General features: G+C 40.2%; 1 protein-coding gene across 9 annotated transcripts in view; it reads right to left on the bottom strand.

The window, feature by feature from the left end:
- LTBP1 (latent transforming growth factor beta binding protein 1) overlaps positions 1–26,189 on the bottom strand; it is a 476,142-nt gene that overhangs the window by 303,293 nt on the left and 146,660 nt on the right. For all 9 annotated transcript variants that reach the window (XM_053588228.1, XM_053588226.1, XM_053588219.1 and 6 more), the window contains exon 4: positions 8,297–8,466. In XM_053588228.1, the coding sequence (XP_053444203.1) occupies positions 8,297–8,466 (170 nt within the window). The remainder of the gene's footprint in view (positions 1–8,296; positions 8,467–26,189) is intronic.

Below are 26,189 nucleotides of genomic sequence, written 5' to 3'. Positions count from 1 at the left end.
CCACATAGCATTGATATCTTAGTGTCTTAAGTTCAGATAGTCTCAACACCCAGAAATATACTTGAACTTGCTTGTTACAAAACCTCAGGCCCTTGGAATTAAAACCTTTCTCTGGCACTAAAGGCTGTCTGATAGAGGAATTTAAACTACATAATCCTTCATTCTACAAGGCTTTTTTCCATCAGTGTTTTCATATTGCTGGACAAGCTTCTTGGAAGTGTTTATAATCAATCCATATCTACCATTTCTCAGCTATCTTAAACTTTGTGTGGCCCATCAGGAGGCAAAGAGAACATTCCCTGAACTGGGAATAACTAACTCTCAGATAAAACATACCTTCCTCCCCCATTCCCAACCTAACCCCTCCCCAACACAATACCCATGGCAAGATTGCTCACGGGTCTCTCTCTGCAGTAAGTTACAACCTGTCCTTCAATAAAATCTGCATTCCCAAGGATACCAGCTCAGCAGAACCCTATCTGTCCACCTTGACCGGAATGCTTTCTCACTTAACAGGCTGTACACAATAGAATGTTGTTCTACTGTCTAGACTTACAGACCAAGGAATTGCCAGAAATCACCAAAAAGCAGGTGATTTCCTTCTAGGCATCTTTAGAGCTAACATCCACTCTGTCATACTGCTGAGAAACTGGTTCAAGATTCCTGATTCCCACCCAAAATTGGGCCCAAGTAGCTTCAAGGACTTGATTTCACAAGGGAAACCCTTTACCGCCATTCCTTCCTTAGAGCAGTCTGCTTTCACACCTGGCATTTCTCTTTACAAGTTTAAGCATTTTTTTTTTCATTTTCATCATACTGTATGGTCATTTCTGGGTGGTCCACCATACACAGCCACTTGGGACCCACTGAGTTAACATGAGGCCAATCTCAAAGATGTGTGTATGTGCACACGACAAGTCAGTCTCCACCCGGGGGAGGCTTTCAGTGCTGCAGAATGCATCTCCCTGCAGTCTCTCCTCCCTGCAAGTGCCCACTTGGTACATCTGCAAAGCTCTGCCCTCAAGGGCTCCCAATCCTCCGGCCAGTAACCATCAGCGAGGACATCACACAGAAGCCGCATTGCTCACACACGAGATTCTCCCTCCTGCTGTTTTTCATTTTTCTCTCACCACACGATGTATAACAACACCCATATCCTCAATGCCAATATCCAAACTGAGGCTACAACCAGAATTTTCTTCACTGGCTTTTTCTACTGCTAAACATCTGCACATTGCCATCATCCCATGTAGAAGCATCTGGCTCCAACTTTCTTCATCTATACTTATACCTATATTTGCCTTTATCCAGCCATCACCCCAGGGATTCCTCTCTCTTCTGCATAGGGCCAGTAAGTGGAGGCTGAACTTGGTCTCCCATGCTTTGGAGCCAGTGTCTATCATGCTCTCAGCTACATCCTGGACACGGTCCTCTGTGAGCATTCAGTAACTGGCATCGGGCATCAGACCCTTTAACTCAGATCAGCATAGACCAGAACAACATTCTTTACCATAAACAGATTTGTTCAGGTCAAATACTGACTATTCAATTGTTCAGATTTGTTTGGCCAAAGTGAAAATCTTGGATGTCTTCTGTAACTTTCTGCAGAAACTACTCTGCTCTCTCACTCAGGACAACCAGAAAGACCCAGCTGTACTGATAACCTCTTTGCTGTACCAGACTTCAACCACAGAGAATTTCCAAAGGGAGATGTAACCATTTGTCATCGAACCTTGACATGTTTTCATGCCTTATTATGCTCCTTGATATCAGTGTGAACACAAGCCTGAAGGCTAATTCTGTTGCCAGCAACACATTTAACCATAGTACCATTAAAAGTGTAAAGAACAGCCTTATATCCCAAGTGCCCACACTCTTCTTACTCTGGAACTATGGACTGTTTCTGGCCAGAACTGGAACACAGGGGCACAAGCAACAAGTATGCACCTGTAGGAACAACAGACTATGTCCCTCTCAGACAAGAACTCAGAACTCCTCAGAACCTGGGCAGCTTCTCTCTCTAAAGGAGGAATCAGGAGATGTCAGACAGCCCACGGTTGACAGCTGGTAGAAGTGGAGCTGACGGGCCTGCTGCAAAGACTGAGAGAGATCAGCATAGACCAGAATTCATGGCTAAGGTTCTCCCATGGTGCCAGTGCACGCAGGAATTATGCTTTATTCTGTAGAAGTGGCTTTGAGGGGCCATGGTGCTTTTTCACTTCTATGGCTGCTCATTTAAACAAAAAGGGTTAGATTTAACACTTTAAGTAAAAAGTAGGGTCCTCCTTTTACACACACACACACACAGCAATCTAACAGTACTCTGTGTTTGCGAATGCCAGTCACTACTTCTCCCCTCTCCTTCCCTGATCTTAGCACATCAGAAGATAAACTGACAATTTTTTAAAGAGCCTGGGTTGTATTTGTTTAAATGACCTTTTGGAAGTTAGTGCATAAAACATAGTATCTGCCTTTCCTGAAATTTAAAATGTATGCTTTGTTGAATTTAAGGGACTAAAATTTCAGAAGATGACGTTGAAAGATAAGTAACCTATTTAAAATCTAAATTTTGATAGGAAGACAACTGGAATTAGTAAGAAGAAATCCAATTTAGAAAGGTTCCAAATCTTAAATCATTCCAAATTTTAAAGTGATAAAGTAGAAAATGGGAAAAAAGACACAAATATTTACACTGGAGATTCTCTACTCTTTTAGATCTAGGACTCCGTTTCATGTGGTCTGAATACCAGTTGTCGATGGAACCATTTCAGTTCCATGAATATTGCTGTTCGTCCAAAAGATCTCTTTAAAAGTAACTCTACGATCTTATAGAAAGTTCCTCAGCATCTTCCCCCATAGACTGTAACAGAAAAATTATTTTTTGGCTTTAGTATTACCAGGCATCCCATAATATTTTCACTGCAACAGCAGATAATATGATGCGGACACTGACTGCCCTCAAGGTCTCTTCCTAGTGGGCTGTGCCTAACTAGGCTCCACATGTGTAAGTTCCCTGGGTTTGCTCCTGAGTATGTGCTATTCTAATCTTGACTGGCCGTTTTTATAAGATGATCTTTTTCAAATGTATATTATTTCAGGTTTTCTTCCTCTGGGTTAAAAATACCACTCAACTATGCACAATAGAATTCATTTTCACATATTGAATTTTTTCCTACAAGTCACTAACAAAGGTACCTTCCACTGTATGCCATGCTTAGAACTTCTTGGAGCTGATACTGAGTCTTTTATAATTATCTATTCAGCAATAATTTCTTGTACATATTTTTGTAATTGTTAACTGAAAAATAATTCACATACTATAGAATTCACTGATATGTGTATTAGCTGATTTTTCGTATATTCACAATGTTGTGCAACCATCACAACCATTTAATTCCACAATATTTTCAGTACTCCCAAAGAAACCTCTTACCTATAAATAGCCACTCCCCTTTTGGCCTTTCCCCAGTTCCTGACAACCACTAATTTACCTTTTCTCTCTATGGATTTGCCTATTCTGGACCTTTCTATACAAATGGAGTTGTATAACATGTGGTCTGTATTCTCTTATTCAGCATGTTTTCAAAGTTCACTCACATTGCACCAAGATCAGATACGATACATTGTATCAGTATCTTATTCCTTTTCACAGCTGAGTAATATTCCATTGTAGGGATATATCTCATTTTGTGTATCCATTCACCAGCTGAAGAACAGCTGGGTTCCCATTCTCTTGACTATTATGAATAATGGTGCTATGAACATTTGTACAAGTTTTTGTGTAAACCATTTTCGTGGACTTGCTAGGCCATATGGTAACTCCAAATTTAATTTTTTAAGTAACATTTTTATACCATACAGTGACATGGTCAATACTGGACCATTCAACAAAAATGTTATTTCTATGACATTACAGCAGAACCTCTGTAAGGTGGGGGAGTGTAAAAAAACCAGTCAACATATGGACATGGTCAACATAAGGAACTAGATCTACTATATTGACACACACATACGGTGCATGTCTGATCTTTGGAAATTAGGTCAACTTAAGGGGGTGGTCAATGTAGGGAAGTGGTCAGCTATGGAGGTTCTACTGTATTAATAAAATGCTTTCTAACATCCATTACTTTCCCAGATGCTCTGTGGCCTGCTGCTCTAACATTAAAAGTAACTGGTCATATCTGACAGAATAGTTTCCAGGTAGTTCATGCTTTTCTGGCTGCCTGCAAACTAAGTAGAGGTATAGCTGAGAACTATCATGGTGTGGAGGGGGGTTGATGGGGGTACTGACAATGAAGAGCAGTGGGTTACAGCAGAGTCTCTTGGGCAGCTTTTACTACAATTGTCATATTCCAGGCACCAATCATGCCCCAAATCTAGAACTTTTCAGTAGAGTGAGAGACAGTCAGTCTCTAGATGGGCCCAGGAGCCAAACCCAGCCAGCCACATAATTTTTTTACAATAGCAAGATAAGACTGATTTTCACATTTTTAAGTAGCTACACTTTAAGTAGCTGTGTAAGCATATATATATTTTTTATGTAATATATAAGGATATTGTATATATATAAATATTTACATTATATATTAATATATAATAAGTTATATTAGTATATAATTAAGTTATATATTAATATATAAGGATATTTTACATATAAATATTCATATCATATATTAATATATTTTATATACATATTTATACATAAAATAAATATCTAAGGATATTTTATATATTTATATGATATATTAAATGTAAATATTTATATATAAAATAAATATCTTTATATATTATATAAATATATATATATATATGCTTACACAACTATTTAAAGTGTAACCCTACTCAAAAATTTACTCTTGCAATTGTAAAAAAATTGAGTCGCTGGCTGGGTTTGGCTCCTGGGCCCATCTAGAGACTGAATGTCCTGGGCAGCACCTGTGGTTCAGTGAGCAGGGCGCCGGCCCCATATACTGATGGTGGTAGGTTCAAACCCAGCCCCAGCCAAACTGCAACAACAACAAAAAAAATACAGGCATTGTGGCAGGCGCCTGTAGTCCCAGCTACTGGGGAGGCTGAGGCAAGAGAATCACCTAAACCCAGGAGTTGGAGGTTGCTGTGAACTGTGATGTCATGGCACTCTACCAAGGGTGATAAAGTGAGACTCTGTCTCTGAAAAAAAAAAAAAAGAAAGAAAGAAAGAAAGACTGACTGTCTTCCACCCTACTAAAAGTTCTAAATTTGGGGCATGATTGATTGGTGCTTGGAATATGACAATTTAACTAATATTATATACAAAATATCCTTAATTTATCTATCGGCTCACAAAGCCTAAAATATTTATTATCAGGTCCTTTGAGAAAAATGTTCTGACCTCTGCTCTAGATGATACTCATTCAAATTAAATTCTTTTAAGACTAATGAATAGAGCAGAATACCAAGCTATTAATTTATCGCCAGAGGTTATCCTTTAGCAGTGACCAGAAAACCAACCCAGGATGTCAAGTTACCTAGAAAAGGCCTCTGAAGGCTGCTAAACACACAGACTCAAAACTGGGCCAGGACTACATGTGCCTGGGGTAGGGACTCTGAGTTATGTAGCACAGCTCAGGGAAACTGCAATAGAGTTATTTGTTCATCACAGAAGAGAGCACCTGACTAGCAATCTGATGGTTTGTTTCCTTCTATCCAAGTTGTTTTATGTGGGGAGTGCTGCACTTGACACATTAACCTATTTCACTTTACTATTATAAATCCATCACCTCCATCCTCATCCCGTTCCTTCCTCTTCTGACTAATGCTTTCTTCTCTCACCAGGTGTCAATAGCAAATTCTTACGCACTTGGGTCTGCAGACTGCTATCTCCTCCTTGATGAGCTATTAAGTTACACAGCACTTAAGACATCTAGGTATGCATTACTATTGCTACTTACAAGACAACAATATTAACCCTACCAACTGGTAATTACATTACTGTAAGCCACCTTTTTATTTTATCCCATTTAAAGACAGCAAATGACACTTGTTCTTCCCCAATCTAAATGTTCCTTCTAGTCCAAGTAGCTGCTTAAAAGTAGCAGGAGAGGATTGGTGTGTGCCACGGCAATCAAATTCACCCCAAGATAGATCATGCCCAAGTAATCTTGTTATCTCCTCCTTTTCTAAGAGTCAGAATTATCAGCTCCGGTTTAACCTTCAAATTTTGCAGCACAATGAGAATTTAATCTGTTTGTATGTGATCTCTTCTGTAAAGATGAAAACCAAGATACTAAAAATTTCTGCTTTTCCTCAGACCACCCTTATTAATTTTTCCGTCCTTTCTGTTCCACATAAGATTTCCCTGGAGCCTCCTCTTCTACCAAGAGCAGAGCGGGAGTGCGTGGAGACAGAACATTTTTAGGCCCCTCCCGATGTATACCTACTTTCTAGTTTTAATCTTCCTATTGTGGTTCTTACTCGATTTTGCTATTTCAGTATTCTTAATAGTCCTGCCAAATTACCTCTTTTAAAACTTTCCTATTAGCCCTCCAGTTCTCAGCAGAGCTCTGTCCTCAGCAAAAATAGTCACATGTCCCTTCCTGTCCTTCCTACGTGCCCCTTTCAGTAAATTTTTGGGCCTCTTTTGGATTAAGAGCCATCTTTTGTGGGGGCTTGAGCAGAAAACTCCATCAGTGTGATAATGTGTTAGTCTACATTCCTTTGCTACCCCACCCCCACTATGCAGAAAATACATTTAAACAGGATAAGTGGGAAGGTTATGAATGATACAGATAATTATAATTATAAAATATAATTTCATCTTCGACATCACAGTTCAACCAAGGTTTGAGAACTTAAAACACATACACATACACGTAACAAATCATCACTAAGGAACAGTCTGGTCTTCACATGAGCGCTTCTCAAATCATCTTTTCCCGACACCACTGCATAATTCAGAAATCTTCTCTTTATCAGCATGATCATAAACTTATAAAAACTCTCTTCCTATAACACTCTAATTTTGGAGAGCTTCTTTAAAAAAATCATCTAAATAAAATCCCAAAGGAAATAAAAAGTACCTTTAATTTTTAAAATTCAGATTAGAAAAGTATTATATATTCACAGGATAGTCACATAAGAGAAACTATTAAGTACTTAAAGGATCTTTAAAAGTAAGTTAGATATATCTATTTTTCTGTGGGTGACTTGGAAGAGATCTTGCCTAAAGGCAAGGAGGTGATCTGACCTTCAGGGCTTCCGAAGGCCCTAAGGGCAAGCTTTCTTTGTCCTCCCAATAAGCCATCCCAACTATTGTTCTGGGGTCCAGCCACCGGTCAGTCTGCAGAACTCTCTCCAAAGATGAAAAGCTGATGTACAAGCTGGCATCTGATACTCTTTTTGTTAAATGACCAATTCTGAGGGAAGAATAATCAAAAACTGGGAGGTGGGCCTGAGGAATCACATTAACAACAGATACAGATTTCAAGCGTCAAACAGTAGTAAAATCTCCATCTCAGACCTTCATGCTATGCCTGCTGATGAAAGACAGCCCCTTCCCACCTCACTGCCGCCTTCTCTTTCTACTTATGTTGCGGGCAATCAGTCAACATGGGGCCAGGGAGGAAGCGGCTGGAGCGGGAGTGTGTGTCTAGCTCTCGCCTTCGGATGGTCTGCGCCTCACTCCAGAACGTTTTCTCCAGATGCTGCCAGCAGACACTCTGTAATACCTAAACCACAAATCATCACATTCCCCGCCCTTTGAGCCAGGGCTTGTTCTTGGGCTTCCCACATAGCGAGATATTAACCAAGCTGGCCACTGATACAATAGTGCTTTACAAAGTCAGAGTCCCATCTGCCACGCCATCACCTTGATAGACGGAAAAGTCAGTGGACCTTATAACGGAAAAACATCCATAGGAGGTGAAGTGCAGAGTCAGGCCACACATTTCAGTCACTGCACAAGGAATGAATCCTGGCAAGCTCACCAAAGAAAATATTTTATCAATGTAAACATGTCCAATGCATGACTGTGCCTGGAATGAGAGGAAATACGTCTTAGAAAGGGAACCATGCTGCAGAAACAGAGCTATGGACAGGTCATTTCGGATTTATTTCCCAAATCCAGGAAAACTGCCTTGCCTTGGAATAAGGAAACCCTGCTGAACATCTTCTGTCTGGCTGTTTTAGGAAGCACTGTGGGTTTTTTCATGACTCTTGAATTTTATCTACTGTGACACATTAAAGCCATATAAACTAAACAATGTTTTCAAACTATGACACTGTAACTTGGGAAAATGATCGAAAGGACTATACTCACGCTGGAAAGGTGCTGCAACTTGATCCTGCCGGTATCTTAAGGGGAATGAACCTTCAGTGGACTGCTCTCCTGCAATCACCTTCTGGGCTGGCAAGTACTTGGGCTTGAGCACATATTCCTGGGTCTGGCCACGATGAATCCTCACATTCTGTGAGGAAAGAGGTGTCACTCTGAAAAAAAAAAAACAAAGCAAAGATTAGGAAATAAATCATGGACTTTTAAAGGGCAACTGAAAAGGAAAGAACAAGAAATTCACCAAATTTAGAAAGGAGCATTAATTATACACAAGGCTTATGCTTCCTGTCAAATACCTTAGCTGACCATTTTGGAAAACGCCAACATAAAAGGGACTCTGCCTGTCTAGACAAGAAGCATAGCAATAAAAAGGTCATCAGAAGTGAATTTTATCAGAGGAGTCAGAGTACAGTGACCATATGCCTTCGTGCAAAACATACAGCATTTATATTTAAGAAAAAGACAAAGATATATACACGAACAGGTACACATATAAGTAAGTGGGCAGCAACTCTGGAAAGGGGAAGGGAGAAATATGGAAGAGAGTATGGGAAGGGGATTATGCAAGAAATTCCCAGTTGGATCAGCTAAGCAAAATCAACTATAAAAATTAGAGCCACACGTGGTGGCTCATGCCTATAATCCTAGCACTGTGAGAAGCCAAGGTAGGTGGGTGGATTGCTTGAGATCAGTAGTTCAAGACCAGCCTAAGCAAGAGCAAGAGCAAGACCCCATCTCTACTAAAAATAGAAAAACCAGCCAGGTGTAGTGGCAGGTGCCTGTAGTCCCAGGTTATCTGGAGATTGGGGCAAGAGGATAACTTAAGCCTAAGAGTTTGAGCTACTATGCCATGACACTTTACCTAGGGCAACGTAGTGAGACTGTCTCAAAAAAAAAAAAAAAAAAACACAGCTAGAGCCTGTATGGTAGTGGCACCTTCCAATTCTGCCTAACACCAGAAGGTTACTTGGTCAACCTCCTTAAGCATCAGTTTCCTAATCTGTAACATGGAATCTCTGTCACACAGGACTGAGGAAAAACAAAATACTTCTAACAATATGAACACACAAAAACTTTAATAAAAAAATAAAATAATTTTAATTCCCTTTTTAAACAAATCATGATGATGCCTTAGGGAAACAATTTTTTATGCTATATCTCATAATGATATATATTGTACTATCAGAGTTAAATGGTTTATAGTAATTACCAGTTCCTAGGAATAACAAGAATAATAACTAAGTATAATCTCATTATCTTTTCCTGAGTTGATACCTCTGGGGACTTCTGTACATTGTTACCGTATTTTCACACCCCTGGCCCAACCCTTTATTTTCTGTGACAGCTCCCTTCCTCTGCATGTAATGCATACTTTAAAATAACAAGCCATTGCCCAGACTCAATTATTCCCTGAGAGAGAGAAATGAAATCATTACCTAAGACTAATAAGTAATGAAAAGTATAAAGAAGATGTACCCGCTAGTTCCAGAATATGCAAAATTGCTACTGAAATTGTTAGAATAATACATTGTAGCAGCAAACTAAGCCTTTGGAAGGAAACTTGCTCTCTAGTGCAATATGATCCAAAAGACTAACCCTAGCAAAGGACTAACTAAACAAAGGACAAGGGAAAGAAATCATACCCACCCCATGGCAGGTCAGCTCAAAAAGTAAATCGTCAGGCTATCAAACAACGTCTCCCCAGAAGCAGTAAAAGAATGTTGAGTAGACTCATTCTACTGAACTCATTCCAGTTGGGGCTGATGAATGAATTATTCAGTGGGACAAGGCATTCATGAGAAAGAAAGAAAACCCGCAGAAGAGACTGGGATTAGAGGGCTTTCCCTCTCAACCAGCCAGTGATCTAGAGCTACCATGTTAAACCCTGCAGTCCCAGGAAAGCCTGGAAAATTCTTCTTGGGACTGGATTTTCCAAAACACCATACCATACGGGGACACTCCCTTTGTCACCAAATAACTGAATTACTAAAAGCTTAAGGCTTAACATTGTAAACACTTTTGTTTTGATGATGTAAGTGTTGTTCTGAACTTTATATTTGGTTGGGAGAGAGAAAAAAAGTGAGGCAGCTGGACACATCTGGCGGTGACTGGTAAGAACCACAGTTCTCTTCTGTCAATCCTCCTTCTCAACCCAAAAGTCACTTGTTCTCCAGGCATGCTGTCACGACGCTGTCACGACGCTGGTGTGACCCACTGAGAGACACACTGACTAGCTCCTGTTCAGAAACAGAAATCCTAGCATTCCACTAGACAGTGGGCTGCTGCAACAAATTCCTGCCCTGACCACCACCAGAAAGGTGGTAATGTGGGATCTGCCTTCTAGTTAAGGTCCTTTCTTCTCTCCCTTCTAAATCAAAGAAGCAGGGAACAGCAAGAATTGAGCTGAAAGCCTATGTTTGCACGGGTCCTTTTTCCCTCGACTCATAACGGAAAGGTAATAAAAAGTAAGACCACAAAGTACCAGGTCTGGAACTTGAGTAACAACCCTCAGCTACTAAGGAAATTACTTAGGTCCCACTATTGCATAAGTATTCCCCAGGTCACAAACATATTGCAAATATGGAGCTCCACAGAAGTCCCCCCAATTCCTCTACCTTCCCCCCACCCTATCCCAGGGCCAGATATCTGATGTCAGGCTGAGCTCTACCTCACAGCCCCAGGGACAGAAGCAGAGCTGTGAATAGCACACCCGCTGGGCTAGCAGAGGAAACTGTCCCACTCACCCCACAAATCCTTACCAAGTGGAATCACCAGTCGACTCTTCCTAACTTTCTCCTTCATGGTTGGTATCTACCATTTTCTCTAATTTCATCATTCACAGTTATTTCCACTTTGGCCACCTCTCAGCCTCACAAATATCCATCCTCCTTAACTTTTTCCTTCCCTCTCTTTTACCCCAAGTAGTTCAGGAAAACTCTCTCTACCTTTGTTAAACAGGATTTCCTCCTCACTTCCTCCTTTTCCCAGAATATGAGATTAGTGAATATGAGATTAGTCATAGCAATGTACTTGTAATTTTTTAAAAGATGAGGAACTAAACTGAAGAGAAAATTAGATTATAAATAAAAATGTAGAACTTCTGGTTCAAAATGCTTTGGGGGGGGCAGCTATTTCTCTCCCTTTCCCCTAAAGATTCACTTAAAATTACATGGAAGAAATAAAGATATAGATAGAAAAGAAATAAAGATATAAATGCAGATATTTGGCTATTACACAACAGTACAACCACACTAGTGGTTTAAAATATTTCTTTTCATTTATAGTAAATTTTAACCTTTAAGTAAATTTATTTCAGGTTAATGTGAAGGTATAAGGAACCAGGTCAAAATATTTCATTTTTTGTTGGGTAGAGTTCATCTTGTGGTTATGTCTCCCACACAGGCCAGGAGTTTGATACCAGTCTGGGCAACAACTTTAAAAAGTAGCCAAGCACAGTGGTTCACACCTATAGTCCTACCTCCTTGGGAGGCTGAGGCTGGAGGACTGCTTAAGTCCAGGAGTTTGAAGTTACACTGAACTATTCTCATACAATTGTAATCCAGCCTGGGCAACAGAGTAAAAGGCTGCCTCTTTAAAAGAAAAAAAAAAAAAAACAATACAAGTACCTCTCATTTTATCGTACATCCCTTTATCACATTTCACAGATATTGCATTTTTAAAATATTAAAGGTTTGTGGCAACCTGGCCTAAAAGCAAGTCTATGAACACATCTCCCAACAATATGAGCTCACTTTGTGCCTGTGTCATATTTTAATAATCACCACAGTATTTCACACTTTCAGATTATTATCATATCTCTTATAATGATCTGTGATCAGTGATCTTTGTTGTTACTATTTCAATTTGGGGTGAGGAGGGCACCATGAACCACACCCGTGTAAGATAGAAAACGATAAATGTTGTATGTGTTCTGACTACTACACTGATGAGCCATTCCTCAGGTCTCCCTCTCCTCAGGCCTCCCTACTCCCTGAGACACAACAGTACTGAAGTTAGGCCAATTAATAACTCCACAACGGTCTTCAAGTGTTCTAGTGAAAGGAAGAGTCACAGCATCTCTCACTTCAACTCAAAGTTTAAAATGATTAAGCTTAGTGAGGAAGGCATGGCAAGAGCCAAGACAAGCCAAAACCTAGGCCTTTTGTACCAAACAGCCAAGTGGTGAATGCAAAGAAAAAGTTCTTGAAGGAAATTAACAGCACCACTCCAGGGAACACAGGAATGATGAGAAAGCAAAATCCGGATAGATGATCAAACTGGCCTCAACATTCCCTTAAACAAAATCCTACTTCTGTGCAAGGCCCTAATGCCCTTTAATTCTATGAAGGCTGAGAGAGGTGAAGAAGTTGAAGAAGAAAAGACTGAAGCTAGCAGAGGTTAGTTCATGAGGTTTAAGGAAAGAAGCCATCTCCATAACATATCAGGGCAGGGTGAAGCAGCAGGTGCTGATGGAGAAGCTGAAGCAAGTCATCCAGAAGACCCAGCTAAGACCTGATGAAGGTGGCCACACTAACCAACACATCTTCCAGGTAGACAAAATAGCCTCTTATCAGAAGAAGATGTCATCTAGGTCTTTCATAGCTACAGAAGAGAAATCAAGATCTGGGTTCCAACATCAAATAGGCTCTTTTCTTAGGGGCTAGTGAAGTTGGGTGACTTTAAATTGAAGCCAATGTTCACTTACCATACAAAAAAACCTAGGCCCTTAAGAGTTAGGCTAAATCTACTCTGCTTAGGATCTAAATAGGAAACAATGAAGCCTGAGGACCACACATCTGTTTATAGTCCGGGTTACTAAATGTTTTAAGCCCACAGCTATGACCTACTACTCAGAAAAAATATTAAAATATTACTGCTCAGTGACAATGCACCTGGTCACTTAGAGCTCTGATGGATCAAACCTGAATTGGATGAAGGGTTGCCTCTATCAGATGGGCAAAGAAAGTGGTTTCTTGAGAGGGAATCTACTCCCCTTTACTGGGGGGAGTAGATTGAACTTTGAACACTGTGAAATGACAACAAAGCATTTAGAATGTTACATAAACTAAAGCAAAGTTTTAGAGGATTGACAACAATTCTGAAATAAGTTCTACCACGTGTCAAAGACTACCAAACACCATTGAATACTACATAGAAATCTTTCATGACAGGTAGAGTTAACTGATATAGCAAACTTGTGTTGTCTTATTCTAAGAAGCAACCACCCTAACCTTCAGCAACCACCGCCGGATCAGTCAGCAGCCATGAACAATGAAAAAAAATGCTCCACCAGCAAAAAGATGGTAACTCATCAAAGGCTCAAATGATCATTAGAATTTTTTAGCAATAAAGTATTTTGCAGTTAAGGTATATAGAGTGCTTTTTTTAGACACAATGCTATTGTACCCTTAATAAAGTACAGTGTCAACAAAACTTTTATATGCACTATGAAACCCAAAGCTTCATGTGACTTTATTGTGACATTTGCTTCATTCCAGTGGTCTGGAAGCAAACCCTATCTTCGAGGTATGCCTATAATGACTTTGGGAGGAAGGCTGGGGGACAAGGGGCAAAGTGAATATGCTAAACATTCACTTATTACAGCAAAAAGTTTTTAGACAACATTTAAAGTGACTAAATCAAGAAGAGGCTCCATGGAATTACTACCGGAAGAACTAACAGGACTTGAGGATTCAACAAGCAAAGGGCGGGGGACACAGGGAAAGGAGTCTCAAATACTGGAGGGTCTCAAGACAGGTGGACTGGAAGGGTATTTTTGGTTCAATGTTAAGGGGGAAAGTAAATGCAAAGAGTCATGGCAGTGAGAAGGGCATGCCAGTCTATGGAAGATAATTATACTGAGACAAAAATGTGGCTGGGATCTCTAGGACAAGTCAAGGAAAGCCCCTGAGTTTAGGAGTGGTGATCTTCTAAAGAGGCTTCATCCTCTTCAAAGGGAAAAATGTTTCAGGAAAAAAATGTACATAGAACCACACAGCTTGATGGATCTTCACACTGAATGGTGGGAGCATGGAGAAAATACAGGAGAAAAGAAAGAATAATGTCAGTTCAGAAATAAGTGGAAGAAAGTTTCCAAGAAGAAGCAAGAGAGGGTCACCCACGAACTGCTGCAGAAAAGAAGGGATATTCAAAAAGGGTTGGTAGCAGGTCCCTGGCAACATCAACAGTGTGGTGTTAGGAACAGTAGGAGGAGAAATGTGACCATGCATGGTTAGATACTTGATGTGGGAGACACTAGTGACAGACAGAAGAAAGAACAGCCCAGAGGCTGGGTAGAGCTGACCACGTGAAGATTCAAATCCACAGATTTGAGTCTTTGTAAGCACAGGGAGAAACAACTGCAAAAAACTGCTTTCCTTAAAAAAAAAAAAAAAAATTAGTCACATGCTATTTACACTGCTGCCTTCCTAGTGGCAATTTTGGCATAAGGACAGACTAAACTTTTCCATATTTCTACTAAATCCATTATTTGAACTAAGGAGAGGGTGGGAGGATCTGGCAAAACACGAGGCTATTTCCACTTAAGAGAATGGTTTAGGACCTCACAGAAGGGAACCCCCAACAGGCTATAGAAAAAGTTTCTCACAGAAGGCTGATTCAACTCAATCTAACCCTTTCCCCCATGTTGAGAGTTCTCCTAGGGTTTACAAACATGAGTCAGAAGAAGCAGAAGAGGAAACAGGAATGCAGGAAGAAGGCACCTTGAGGCTCTCAGGGCCCGTTCTCCTCTATAACATTCAAGCAATCGCCCACACGTCACCTGCCTTGCAGTTGAGGGGCATGAGTGAATGTTCCTCGACAAACACGCAGGACAGACACCAGAGTACGTGGAAAATGCCAGCTATGGCTTGATGGAGAAACTTCTTCCCACAGACGGTCCTCAAGGACAATGTGCACACAGGGAACAAGGAAAAAGCAACCGGTCCTGCCACACGGCAGCGTAATACACACACGTAAAGGGAGACCTGTGTCTGTAGTCAGTGACCCCGTTCGTAGGAATTACCTGTCAGATCAAACAAGAACCAGGACATAAAAGACTGCTGCTGAGCACACCAGAGAACGGCACACACAGAGATCTGCAGGCACAGAGCACATCACGCAGAGAGGTCGGCACGCACAGAGGACGGCAGGCACAGAGCACGGCACGCAGAAAGGTCGGCACGCACAGAGGACGGCACGCAGAGAGCACGGCACGCACAGAGGTCGGCACGCAGAGAGCACGGCACGCACAGAGGACGGCACTCAGAACACGGCACGCAGAGAGGTCAGCACGCACAGAGGTCGGCACGCACAGAGGACGGCAGGCACAGAGCACGGCACGCAGAAAGGTCGGCACGCACAGAGGACGGCACGCAGAGAGCACGGCACGCACAGAGGTCGGCACGCAGAGAGCACGGCACGCACAGAGGACGGCACTCAGAACACGGCACGCAGAGAGGTCAGCACGCACAGAGGTCGGCACGCACAGAGGACGGCAGGCACAGAGCACGGCACGCAGAAAGGTCGGCACGCACAGAGGACGGCACGCAGAGAGCACGGCACGCACAGAGGTCGGCACGCAGAGAGCACGGCACGCACAGAGGACGGCACTCAGAACACGGCACGCAGAGAGGTCAGCACGCACAGAGGACGGCACGCACAGAGATCGGCACGCACAGAGGACAGCACGCACAGAGATCGGCACGCACAGAGGACAGCACGCACAGAGGACGGCACGCACAGAGATCGGCACGCACAGAGGACGGCACGCAGAGAGGTCGGCACGCACAGAGCACGGTACGCACAGAGGTCGGCACGCAGAGAGCACGGCACGCACAGAGGACAGCACTCACAGAGGTCGGCACGCACAGAGGACGCACAAGGTCTGCACACACAGAGCAGAGCACGCACAGAGGTCGGCACGCACAGACTGCCAGTGGGAGAGGAAGGAGGGCTGAATCAGCCAGGATAAACACAGCAAAAGGAAAATGAAACAAACGAGCACAAGCCATGAGAACGGGAGGAAAGAAAAGATTACTCCGAAATTATAAACATAGGAGACAGACAGATCAAAAGGCTGTCGTAGACTTAAATGAAAGAGACAAAGGGAACTGGAAAGTTAAAAGGGAAGAAGGTACATATTCAAGAGAAAACACATAAAAGAACGCAGCATTGATAGTAGTGGTAATTAATAAGCATGGTCAACACAGCCAAGTCATTTTGAAACCCATTTTCCTCTACCAGTGGTTCTTAACCAGGGGGTGGATGTGCCCCTCAGGGGCATCTGGCAATGTCTGGAAACATTTTTAAGTGTCAAGACTTGGAGACGGCTAATTGGCACCTGTGGCTAGAAGCCAGGACTACTAAATATCTAGTATTGCACAGGACAGCCACTCTAAAAAAAGTATCTGGCCCTAAGATCAATAGTACCAATGTTGATAAATCCTGCTCTAAACATGGGCTACTATCACCAAACAACCATAACTGACGTAGGAGTAAAGAGCCAATGGCCTCTTAACAGATCTAAAGAAATGATGGATTGAATGGCAGATCTGGTATATGTACACCATGGACTACTATGCAGCCTTAAAAAAAGATGGAGACTTTACCTCTTTCATGTTTACATGGATGGAGATGGAACATATTCTTCTTAGTAAAGTATCTCAAGAATGGAAGAAAAAGTATCCAATGTACTCAGCCCTACTATGAAACTAATTTATGGCTTTCATATGAAAGCTATAACCTAGTTATAACCTAAGAATATGGGAAAGGGGGAGAGGGAGGGAGGGGGAAGTTGGGTGGAGGGAGGGTTACTGGTGGGATTACACCTACGGAGCATCTTATAAAGGTACATGTGAATCTTAGTAAATGTAGAATATAAATGTCTTAACACAATAACTAAGAAAATGCCAAGAAGGCTATGTTAACCAGTGTGATGAAAATGTGTCAAACAGTCTATAAAACCAGTGTATGTTGCCCCATGATCGCATTAATGTACATAGCTATGATTTAATAAAAAAAAAAAAAAAAAAGAAAGAAATGGATCCAGGCACATAAAAATTTAGACTCTGGAGGAGAAAAGTCAGAAGCTCCTAAAGTGTCTTTGGAAACCCCCCCTAGGCCCAAGGGGTGGCTCTAACGTCATGTGGCACGCCTCTTCTGTTTTTAATCTTCAAAGCTATATGCTACCAAAGCAGGTGCCTATCCTATCTGCAAAGGATGAGGTAACTACACTCAAAAGCTCTGAAAAAGTCTAAAAGACATTAAGTCTAAATTATTAAAACCCTCAACTGAAAAAGTTCTTAAGTAACCATTGAAATAAATATTATTAATAACTAAAGTCTTGAGTTTGTCAAAAATGAGCTGTTACATTTGGTTACTTAATTCAGCCTCACTAAACCCACATTAAAAAGGACTTGCAGCCATCTCCTATTTATGTAAACTAGGAGGAGCCAGAGAAAACCTAACTAATACAATACCCCCCAAAATTACAACATGTTAATAGTTTAACAAATAATTAAGGGTCTTAGCCTATTGTGGAAATGCCAACCACGAGACCTTTGATCTGACACCCAAGAACCAAAGCAAATCTAAGTTCTACCAGTTATCGTAGAAAGGAAGGGGAGAGTTGCCTCAATTTCCTCATTGCAAGATAAGGATGATGATATCACCTGGCCAAGTTATGTGAAAACAATAAGGAAATGTGATATTTTTTTAAGTGTGAAAATACCTAGCACAATACCTGATACACACACAAGGGTATTCTATTCTTTTATCTGCCCTCTTCCAATAAAGACAAAACAAAGATAGAATTTCACCCCTCTGGTATTAGAGTTAATAGTCAAAGCCTGCCTAAATTTGCAGGTAAGAAAAATACAAAGGCTGGGTGCAGTGGCTCACACCTGTAATCCCAACACTCTGGGAGGCCAAGGAGGGTGGACGGCCGAACTTACAAGTTCGACTAGCCTGAGCCGAACAAGACCCTGTCTCTAAAAATAGCTGGGCATTGTGGAGGGAGCCTGTCATCCCAGCTACTTGGGAGGCTGAGGCAAGAGAATCGCTTAAGCCCAAGAGTTTGAGGTTGCTATGAGCTGTGACGCTACAGCACTCTACCAAGGGTGACAAAGTGAGACTCTGTCTCAGAAAAAAAGAGAGAAAGACAAAGAAAAAAGAAAAATACAAAACTTATTTTTTAAAGTTTTATTAAATAAAAGGTTTACCTAAAAAAATTTTTTGAAATTATTTATAAGCTGTAAGTTCAGTTTGCATAGTCCCACTCAGCATCACTTGGGTCAGTCTTTCACACTGCTGTGCCCACAAGGCTCCAAAGAGTCAGGGAACTTGGCACCAAAGCTACTGTGGAAATAGTTTTGCAGCTCCTCAAAAAGCTAAGCACCAAATTACCATCTGATTCAGCAATTCCACTCCTGGGTACTGAAAGCCGGGACTCAAACATAACTTATATTCCTATGTTCACTGCAGTATTATTCATAACAGCCAAAAGGTGAAAACAACCCAAATGTCCTTGGGAAAATGAATGGACATACAATGGAATATTGTTGAACCATAAAAAGGTATGAAATTCTGATATGTGCTATAACAAGGATGAACCTTGAAAATATCATGGTAAGTGAAATAAGAGACAAAAAAATGACAAATACTGTATGATTCCACTTATATGAGGTCCCTTTGAATAGACAAATTTATAGAGACAGAAAATAGAGGGGTTAGGAAAGGAATAGGGAGGTACTGTTTAATAGCTAGAGCTTCTGTTTGGGGTTAATTAAGAACTTTTGGAAACAGATGGTGGTGACGGTTGTACAGCAGGGAGAATATAATTAATGCCAGAAAATTGTTCATTTAAAATGGTTAAAATGGAAAATTTGTATTATATATAACTTACCAAAATAAAAAAAAAATACTTAGAAAAAAGCAATTAGACACCAGATTCCTTTAAAAGAAGAACAAGAAAGAAGGAACCCAGCATCACAAAGAACAAGGAAAGGGCAGGTTTCCTACCTCCCTGCCCTCATCCTCCATATTTCTGGATGATACATACAGTAGAAGGCTTGTTCATTTCAGCCAATTTCAAATGTGTTTTTATCCTCATTTATCCAACTGTTTGTTTGAGATGTCAATTCCAGGGCAGTAATTGCATGTCTGGTTCTATCCCTCATATGATCACTTCCATCTTTTTTGCTCCTGTGTTCTAGCACTATTCACTTTACCAGCCGCTCCTGGCACCACACTGGGAGATTTCAGCCTCTGTGTCCACAAGGCATCACATTCTCCACCAATCCTCATCTTACAGCACTGTGAGGGATCAATGTCTGGTTGGCAACCTCCATCCACTTGCCTCGGAAGGCTCCAATACTTAACCTGGCTCATTCTTCCAATTTTCCCATTGCACCGCATTTCCATGACAGTATTCGTCAGCCCTCCATCTCACACAGGGGCGCAGGGAGACCCATTCATGGACTTAGGTTTGGATGCTAACTTTATACATTCCTCCTCATAACCTATAAGCCTGGAAGAATGGAAAAGGTAGTGGGAACGTGTTAAAGAAGTTGTTCGTTCAAGATTTTTCTCTCTGACTAGCCAGTATCTTCCATCTACGAAGCCCTACAACAGGCATCCAAAGAGTTGAAGATGAACAGAAAATGTGAATGCCTCCTCCTCCAAGATAGGTATCCATGGGGCCCGTGGTGCTCCAGATGGAGGCAGAACAGACAGGACTAAGGAAGACCTGGGAAATTCAAATCACGCTTCTGCCTGTGCCGCTGACCCTCCCAGAGCCCTGACTCTAACGCTGCCAAATTCCTCCAAGTCTCCGTCTCCTCATTATAAAAGTGTCAGGTTCTATGAAATGACCTCCATAGCTCCCCAGCTCGCCGAGTTAAACTGGCACATCAAAAACTGGAGATCCAAAACTGTTGCTCCAGTTGCACCAAAAAATATTTCATGTGGGATTTTTTTAATGTAATATAGACGTAGGTATCTGTTTAAAGTAGGAAGAGAGTCTCTCAGGGTTTTATTTTCCCACATTCAAGCTAAATAAAATAAATAAAAAGGGAAAAATTATTTCAGTTTTTAAGGTGAATGCAATAAACTCTGTTTTTCCCAAATGGTCTTGTTTTTTTTCTATTACAATTGCTGCTAAACTAGGTCACCTAAGTAATAAATATTGAAAGCATTTAACCAAATTCAAACATCTGTTCCAATCCTCTTTTAAGGCTTGATCCAGCTGAAACAAAATATCCAACTGCCCTTCAGGACCTGCAAGATTTTGGAACTGCTGAAAATGTTAGATTTTTTTTTTCCTAAAGCCAACATATCTAGAAAAATATATATGTGGCTTATTTCAATATGTCTGGAGTACAACGAGTAGAAAACCGTATGAGAAGCAGCAAAATCTAAGTAAATCTTCCCACACTGGATCTTCCTATCCTAGGACAATAGGGCTCACATCCAAACTCTGGTTGGAGACACACTCCGTTTGAGCCCCAGTTTGGGAAGTCTGGTCAGAGAAGAGGTGAAGGCGGTGCCCCGCCAGCACCCATGTATACTGGAAGAGCCTGCTCTGAGGACAGCTGCCCTATTTGGCATTGGAATTTTCTAGAAAATAATTCAAATTTGACCTTGGGGAAAATTATATTGATTTTTTTAATATAAATAGTTTGTATATAAAAAGACACCACCAAAAAGTTAATAACTAACTATTACACTGGAAAATATAATCTAAAACATACAAGAAAAATTACAGCATAAGATACAGAAGAGTCATCTAAAATTGATAACAAAACAAACTGGTAACTGGGCAGTGCCTGTGGCTCAAAGAAGTAGGGCACCGGCCCCATACGCAGGAGGTGGTGAGTTCAACCCAGCCCCGGTCAAAAACTGCCAAAAAAAAAAAAAAAACTGGTAACTCCATAGGAACAAGACCTGATAGGAAAATGGAGCACTGACAAATAGGCAATTTACTGAATAAAGCCAAATGACCACGCCCAACCTCACCTTACTCAGAAACATGCAAACTTAGCCAGATTACATTTTGCATCCACTTTACTAATTTCTTTGAATTAGCAAAATTTGAATTAAAAAAAAAAAGAAATGTTGCTGATGGGGTAATAAAGTGGAGGGAGAAGTACACCCTTAGGGACTCCTGGGAGAAATGTGTATTATAACAAACTTTGAAAACCAATCCAGAAAAAGACATATCCGTTAACTGCTAATCACATTGCTTGTAATTTACTTTAAGAAATAAAAGTCTAGTTTATAAAGCTATATGTTTAACATGTTTACTGAATGACTATTCATATAACAAAAAAATGAAAAGATAGGAAACAATGGGGCCAGGCACTGTGGCTCATGCCTGTAATCCTAGCACTCAGGGAGGCCAAGGTGGGTAGATTGCCTGAGCTCACAGGTTCAAGACCAGCCTGAGCAAGATTGAGACTCCCATCCCTAAAAATAGCCTGGCGTTGTGTACTTGTACTTCCAGCTACTCGAGAAGCTGAGGCAAGAAAATTGCCTAAGCCCAACAGTTTGGGGTTGCTGTGAGCTGTGACACGACAGCACTCTACAGGGGTGACAAAAGTGAAACTCTTTCTCAAAAAAAAAAAAAAAAATGAATTGAATATCAACTAACAGAAGAATGGTTCACTCCAGCAGTATGTTTACAAAATGGAATATTACCATTAAAATGAATTATATCAATGTTATGGAGGAATTTCTATGTTTGTTTTGTTTTGTTTTGTTTGTTTGTTTGTTTTGAGACAGAGTTTCACTATGTCGCCCTGGGTAGAGTACTATGGTATCACAGCTCACAGCAACCTCAAGTGATTCTCTTGCCTCAGCCTCCCAAGTAGCTGGGACTACAGGCACCCTCCACAATAACCAGCTATTTTTAGAGATGAGGTCTCACTTGGGCTCAGGCTGGTCTCAAACCTTTGAGCTCAGGCAATCCACTCACCTTGGCCTCCTAAATTCTGGGATTACAGGCATGAGCTACTGTGCTCAGCCCTTCTCTGTTCTATTTTAAGTGAGAAAATCAAGATGTAGAAACATGTACATACTATATTCATATTGTTTATTATGAAATTTAAAAAGCTAAAAATGATTATATAGCTAGGAGAAAAACACAAGTTTATACACCAAATTATTAATATTAAATATTTGTGAAGATAGCAGTACAGTTAAAGAAGGGAGAAAAGCTAAAGAAAATTAAATTTTTTAAATGTAATTTTTTAAAGCATATATTCCAGTTATATAGAATTATATCTGTATTTCACTAGTAGATGCATAAATGATGATCAGAAACTAAATAACCATTCCAGTATATTCCACTTGAGGTACTGCAGTGGTCTTCAAACTAGGCGCCAAGCCAAAGGCTAGAAAATACAATTCTGGGATTCAAGAAGAAAATACTAGAACTTTATATATCTATTTTAATACTTATTTGGTTTCATCTCATCCTTTTACCTATTTTTAGGATGTTTTATAATACTAATGATATATTGCCTCAACAGATGCCTAGCAGGGCACATACTCAAACATTTAATGCAATTAAAAGTGTAGAGATCATGGTATATACATTTAAGCAGGATCATTTTTAATACCAAGCCTCCTTCAGGAAAATTCTGATCACATAGTGCCTAATTCTACAAAATGTATAGGCATCAATGATTCTATAAGAACAACGACCAGAACCACTGCTTCCACCAGCTTGAGTTTATCGGCATCTCTCTCTTCCATCCCCACCCCTTCTACCCTATGGGAGTCACCAAGTTATCATAGCCTCCCTTTTATTTTTAAGAGACAGAGACTCTTTATGTGGCCCCCAGGCTAACCTCAAACTCCTGGGTTCATGCAATCCTCCTGCATATCTGTGTTTAAAGGTGTGTACCACCAAACTCAGCTACTTTCTGTCTTCAACATGCCACATGGATAGACACCTATCACTACCATGTCCTATTTTCTTACAATCCCATCTACATCTTCCCACCTCCCACCAAAGAATCCATACAGTTATCAAAATAATTTTAAAAATGTATTTTCTCATACAGTTATCAAAATAACTGTATGAGAAAATATATATATATATATTTTTGTAGTTTTTGGCCAGGGCTGTGTTTGAACCCGTCACCTCCGGCATATGGGGCCAGCACCCTACTACTTTGAGCCACAGGTGCCACCCAGAAAATACATTTTTTTTAAAAACTCTGAAAACTGCAAAGTACAATAAAATTTCCACCAATGATCCTCTTGTCATTCATATAAGAACGATAACAGATTGACAGATCTCACCACTCTTGAGATCCCTGCAGCACTTGTTACAAAATTCTTACACTTTTACCTACAAGGTGGCTATAAATTTTGTGTCCAATTTAATATAGACAAGTATTTTAAATTACACACGAAATTTAAGCCCACGCTGTATATTACATCTATGTGTGAGTATAAACTCCATACTATTCCATTATACTAACTTCCTACCTGGTGTCATTTTTCATAAGCCTCAAGAACTTTCTTCAGAATTTCTTGTACAGATATGCTATAAAGAACTGTCTTCATTTTCAAATTTATATAACATATCCTATTACACCTTCACATTTGAAAGACTTTTCTTTTGATACAGAATTCTAAGTAAACAGCTTATGGTTTTGGCACGTTGAAATGTCATTCTACCATTTTAAAACCTCCTTTGTTCCTGATGAGAAGTGACCTGTCCTTTATGCTGTATTATTCTTCTACTGGATGCTGTCAAGATTTTCTCTTATTCTTTGGTTTTCAGCTATTTTACCAAGGGGTGCCTTCGTGTGGTTTCCTTTTTATTTATCTTGCCTGGGTTTTGCTGAGTTTCTTTGATCTCTAAATTTATGTTTTTCAGCTGGATACTGTAGCTCATGCTATAATCCAAGCACTCTAGGAGGCCAACACAGGTCAATTGCTTGAGCTCAGGAGTTCAAGACTAGCTGGAGCAAGGACAAGACCTTTCTCTACTAAAAATAGAAAAACCAGTCTGGCGTTGTGGTGGGCACCTGGAGTCCTTAGCCACTAGGGAGGCTGAGGCAGGAGGACTGCCTAAACCCAGGAATTAGAGGTTGCTGTGAGCTATGATGCCATAGCACTCTAGCCAGAGGCAACAGAGTGAGGCTCTGTCTTAAAAAAAGAAAAAAAAATATGTTTTTTTAATCTAATCTGGAAAATTACTGACCACTATTTCATTAAACATTTTTCCTGCTACATTTGCTCTCTTCTTGCCTTCTGAGACAAGTATTAAATTTACACATGTATTAAATTATCATTATCATTATTATTATTATTTACACATGTATTAAATTATCATGCCAACAGCACTGAAAATTTTTTCATTCTTCTTTAATAATTTTCTCTTTATTCTCTGGAATGAATAACTTTTAATGATCTACCTTCAAGTTCACTTATCTTTTCTACCTTCCATGCTTTTGTTTTCTATTTTTCTATTAAAATTAGTTGTCTGTTGGGAGGGGAGGGAATGGGAGGGGTGGACAGGGGAAGATGGAGGGGGATTGCTGTACTCACACCTAATTGGCACAGTGTAAGGGTATATGGCACACCTCCTGAGTACAGGGACTTTACCTAACAGATGCAAACATTGTAACCTAATTGCTTGTACCCTCATATTAATCTGAAATTTAAAAAAATAAAATAAAATTACTCATCTGTTGTTTAATTAAGACCATATTTTAATTCTTTATGCATATTTGTAATAGATGCTTTATAAAGTCTTTGAATACTAATTCCAACATCTCCATCATCTTGGGATTGTTTTCTATTGACTATTTTATCTCTTTACTATAAGGAATAGTTCCTTTTCTTCTTATGATTATTATGTATAGTATATTATAACTACAGTTGTGGAGACTCTGAATCTAATTCTGAAGATTATTTGGTAATTGTTTTATTGCACCAGGCAGTTACTTGGCTGGACTCAAACTCCAAACACAGTTTTCTCTATGGAAACACTGCACACTCTAGCACTTCTAGCAGTGGCTAGAACTGTCTAGTTCTTTCACCTTTCCAGCTGTCACTTTTCACTGGGAACTCTGGTGGATCCTTGGGAGTGTCCCAAGGATCAGCCAAGAATGTGGGCAGAGTTTAGATACAGATGTTTGGGGTCCCCATCTTTCAAGAAGTCAACTTTCCTCCAATTTCTGCCTGCTTTTGGTTACTCTCCGATACACTCAAATAGCTGATTTATGTTTTGTCCAGCATTTATTATAATATCTGTAGTAAGGTTACTCTGACAATAAAAACTTTCCTCATCTATATAAACATATTTTTTACACTCTCAATCACTATTATTTTACATTGATATTTATGTGCTTTAAAAAATAGAATAAAAACATTCCTTATTAATTTTTAAGTAGTTAAATTACCTAAGTAATTCATTTCCAGTTCTATAGCAACTATTTATTTATTCTAGAACAAAAATACAGAACATAAACTTGGAAATGGTTCTATCGTATAGAGCATGTTTATATTTGGTAATGGAATTATTTTTAAAGTGGGAAAAAATACATTCTTTTTAGAGTAACAAGTAAATGTCTTTTTTTTTTTTTCCATCTGGAAGACAGCACTACCTCACATAGTAGGTCAAAAAACCAAGGGGTTTATAACATTGGGCAATGCAACTGAGGAAAGCAGACCATTGGCCAAGGCCAAAGGGACTCATCACATTTCTGGCAACTGGGGAATCTGTGAGTTCTAAACAATAAATAAACACCAAACAATAAAGTAGCATCATAATGCAGTACTCGCAGAGCACCACAACCTAATTAAGAGTAAACAGCTTTATACAATTCCTCAGACTCAATCTGTATTGCACCCAATAATG

Source organism: Nycticebus coucang, chromosome 4 (genome assembly GCF_027406575.1).
Source record: "Nycticebus coucang isolate mNycCou1 chromosome 4, mNycCou1.pri, whole genome shotgun sequence".
Lineage (NCBI taxonomy): Eukaryota > Metazoa > Chordata > Mammalia > Primates > Lorisidae > Nycticebus > Nycticebus coucang.
This window is presented reverse-complemented; position numbering and strand designations above follow the sequence as displayed.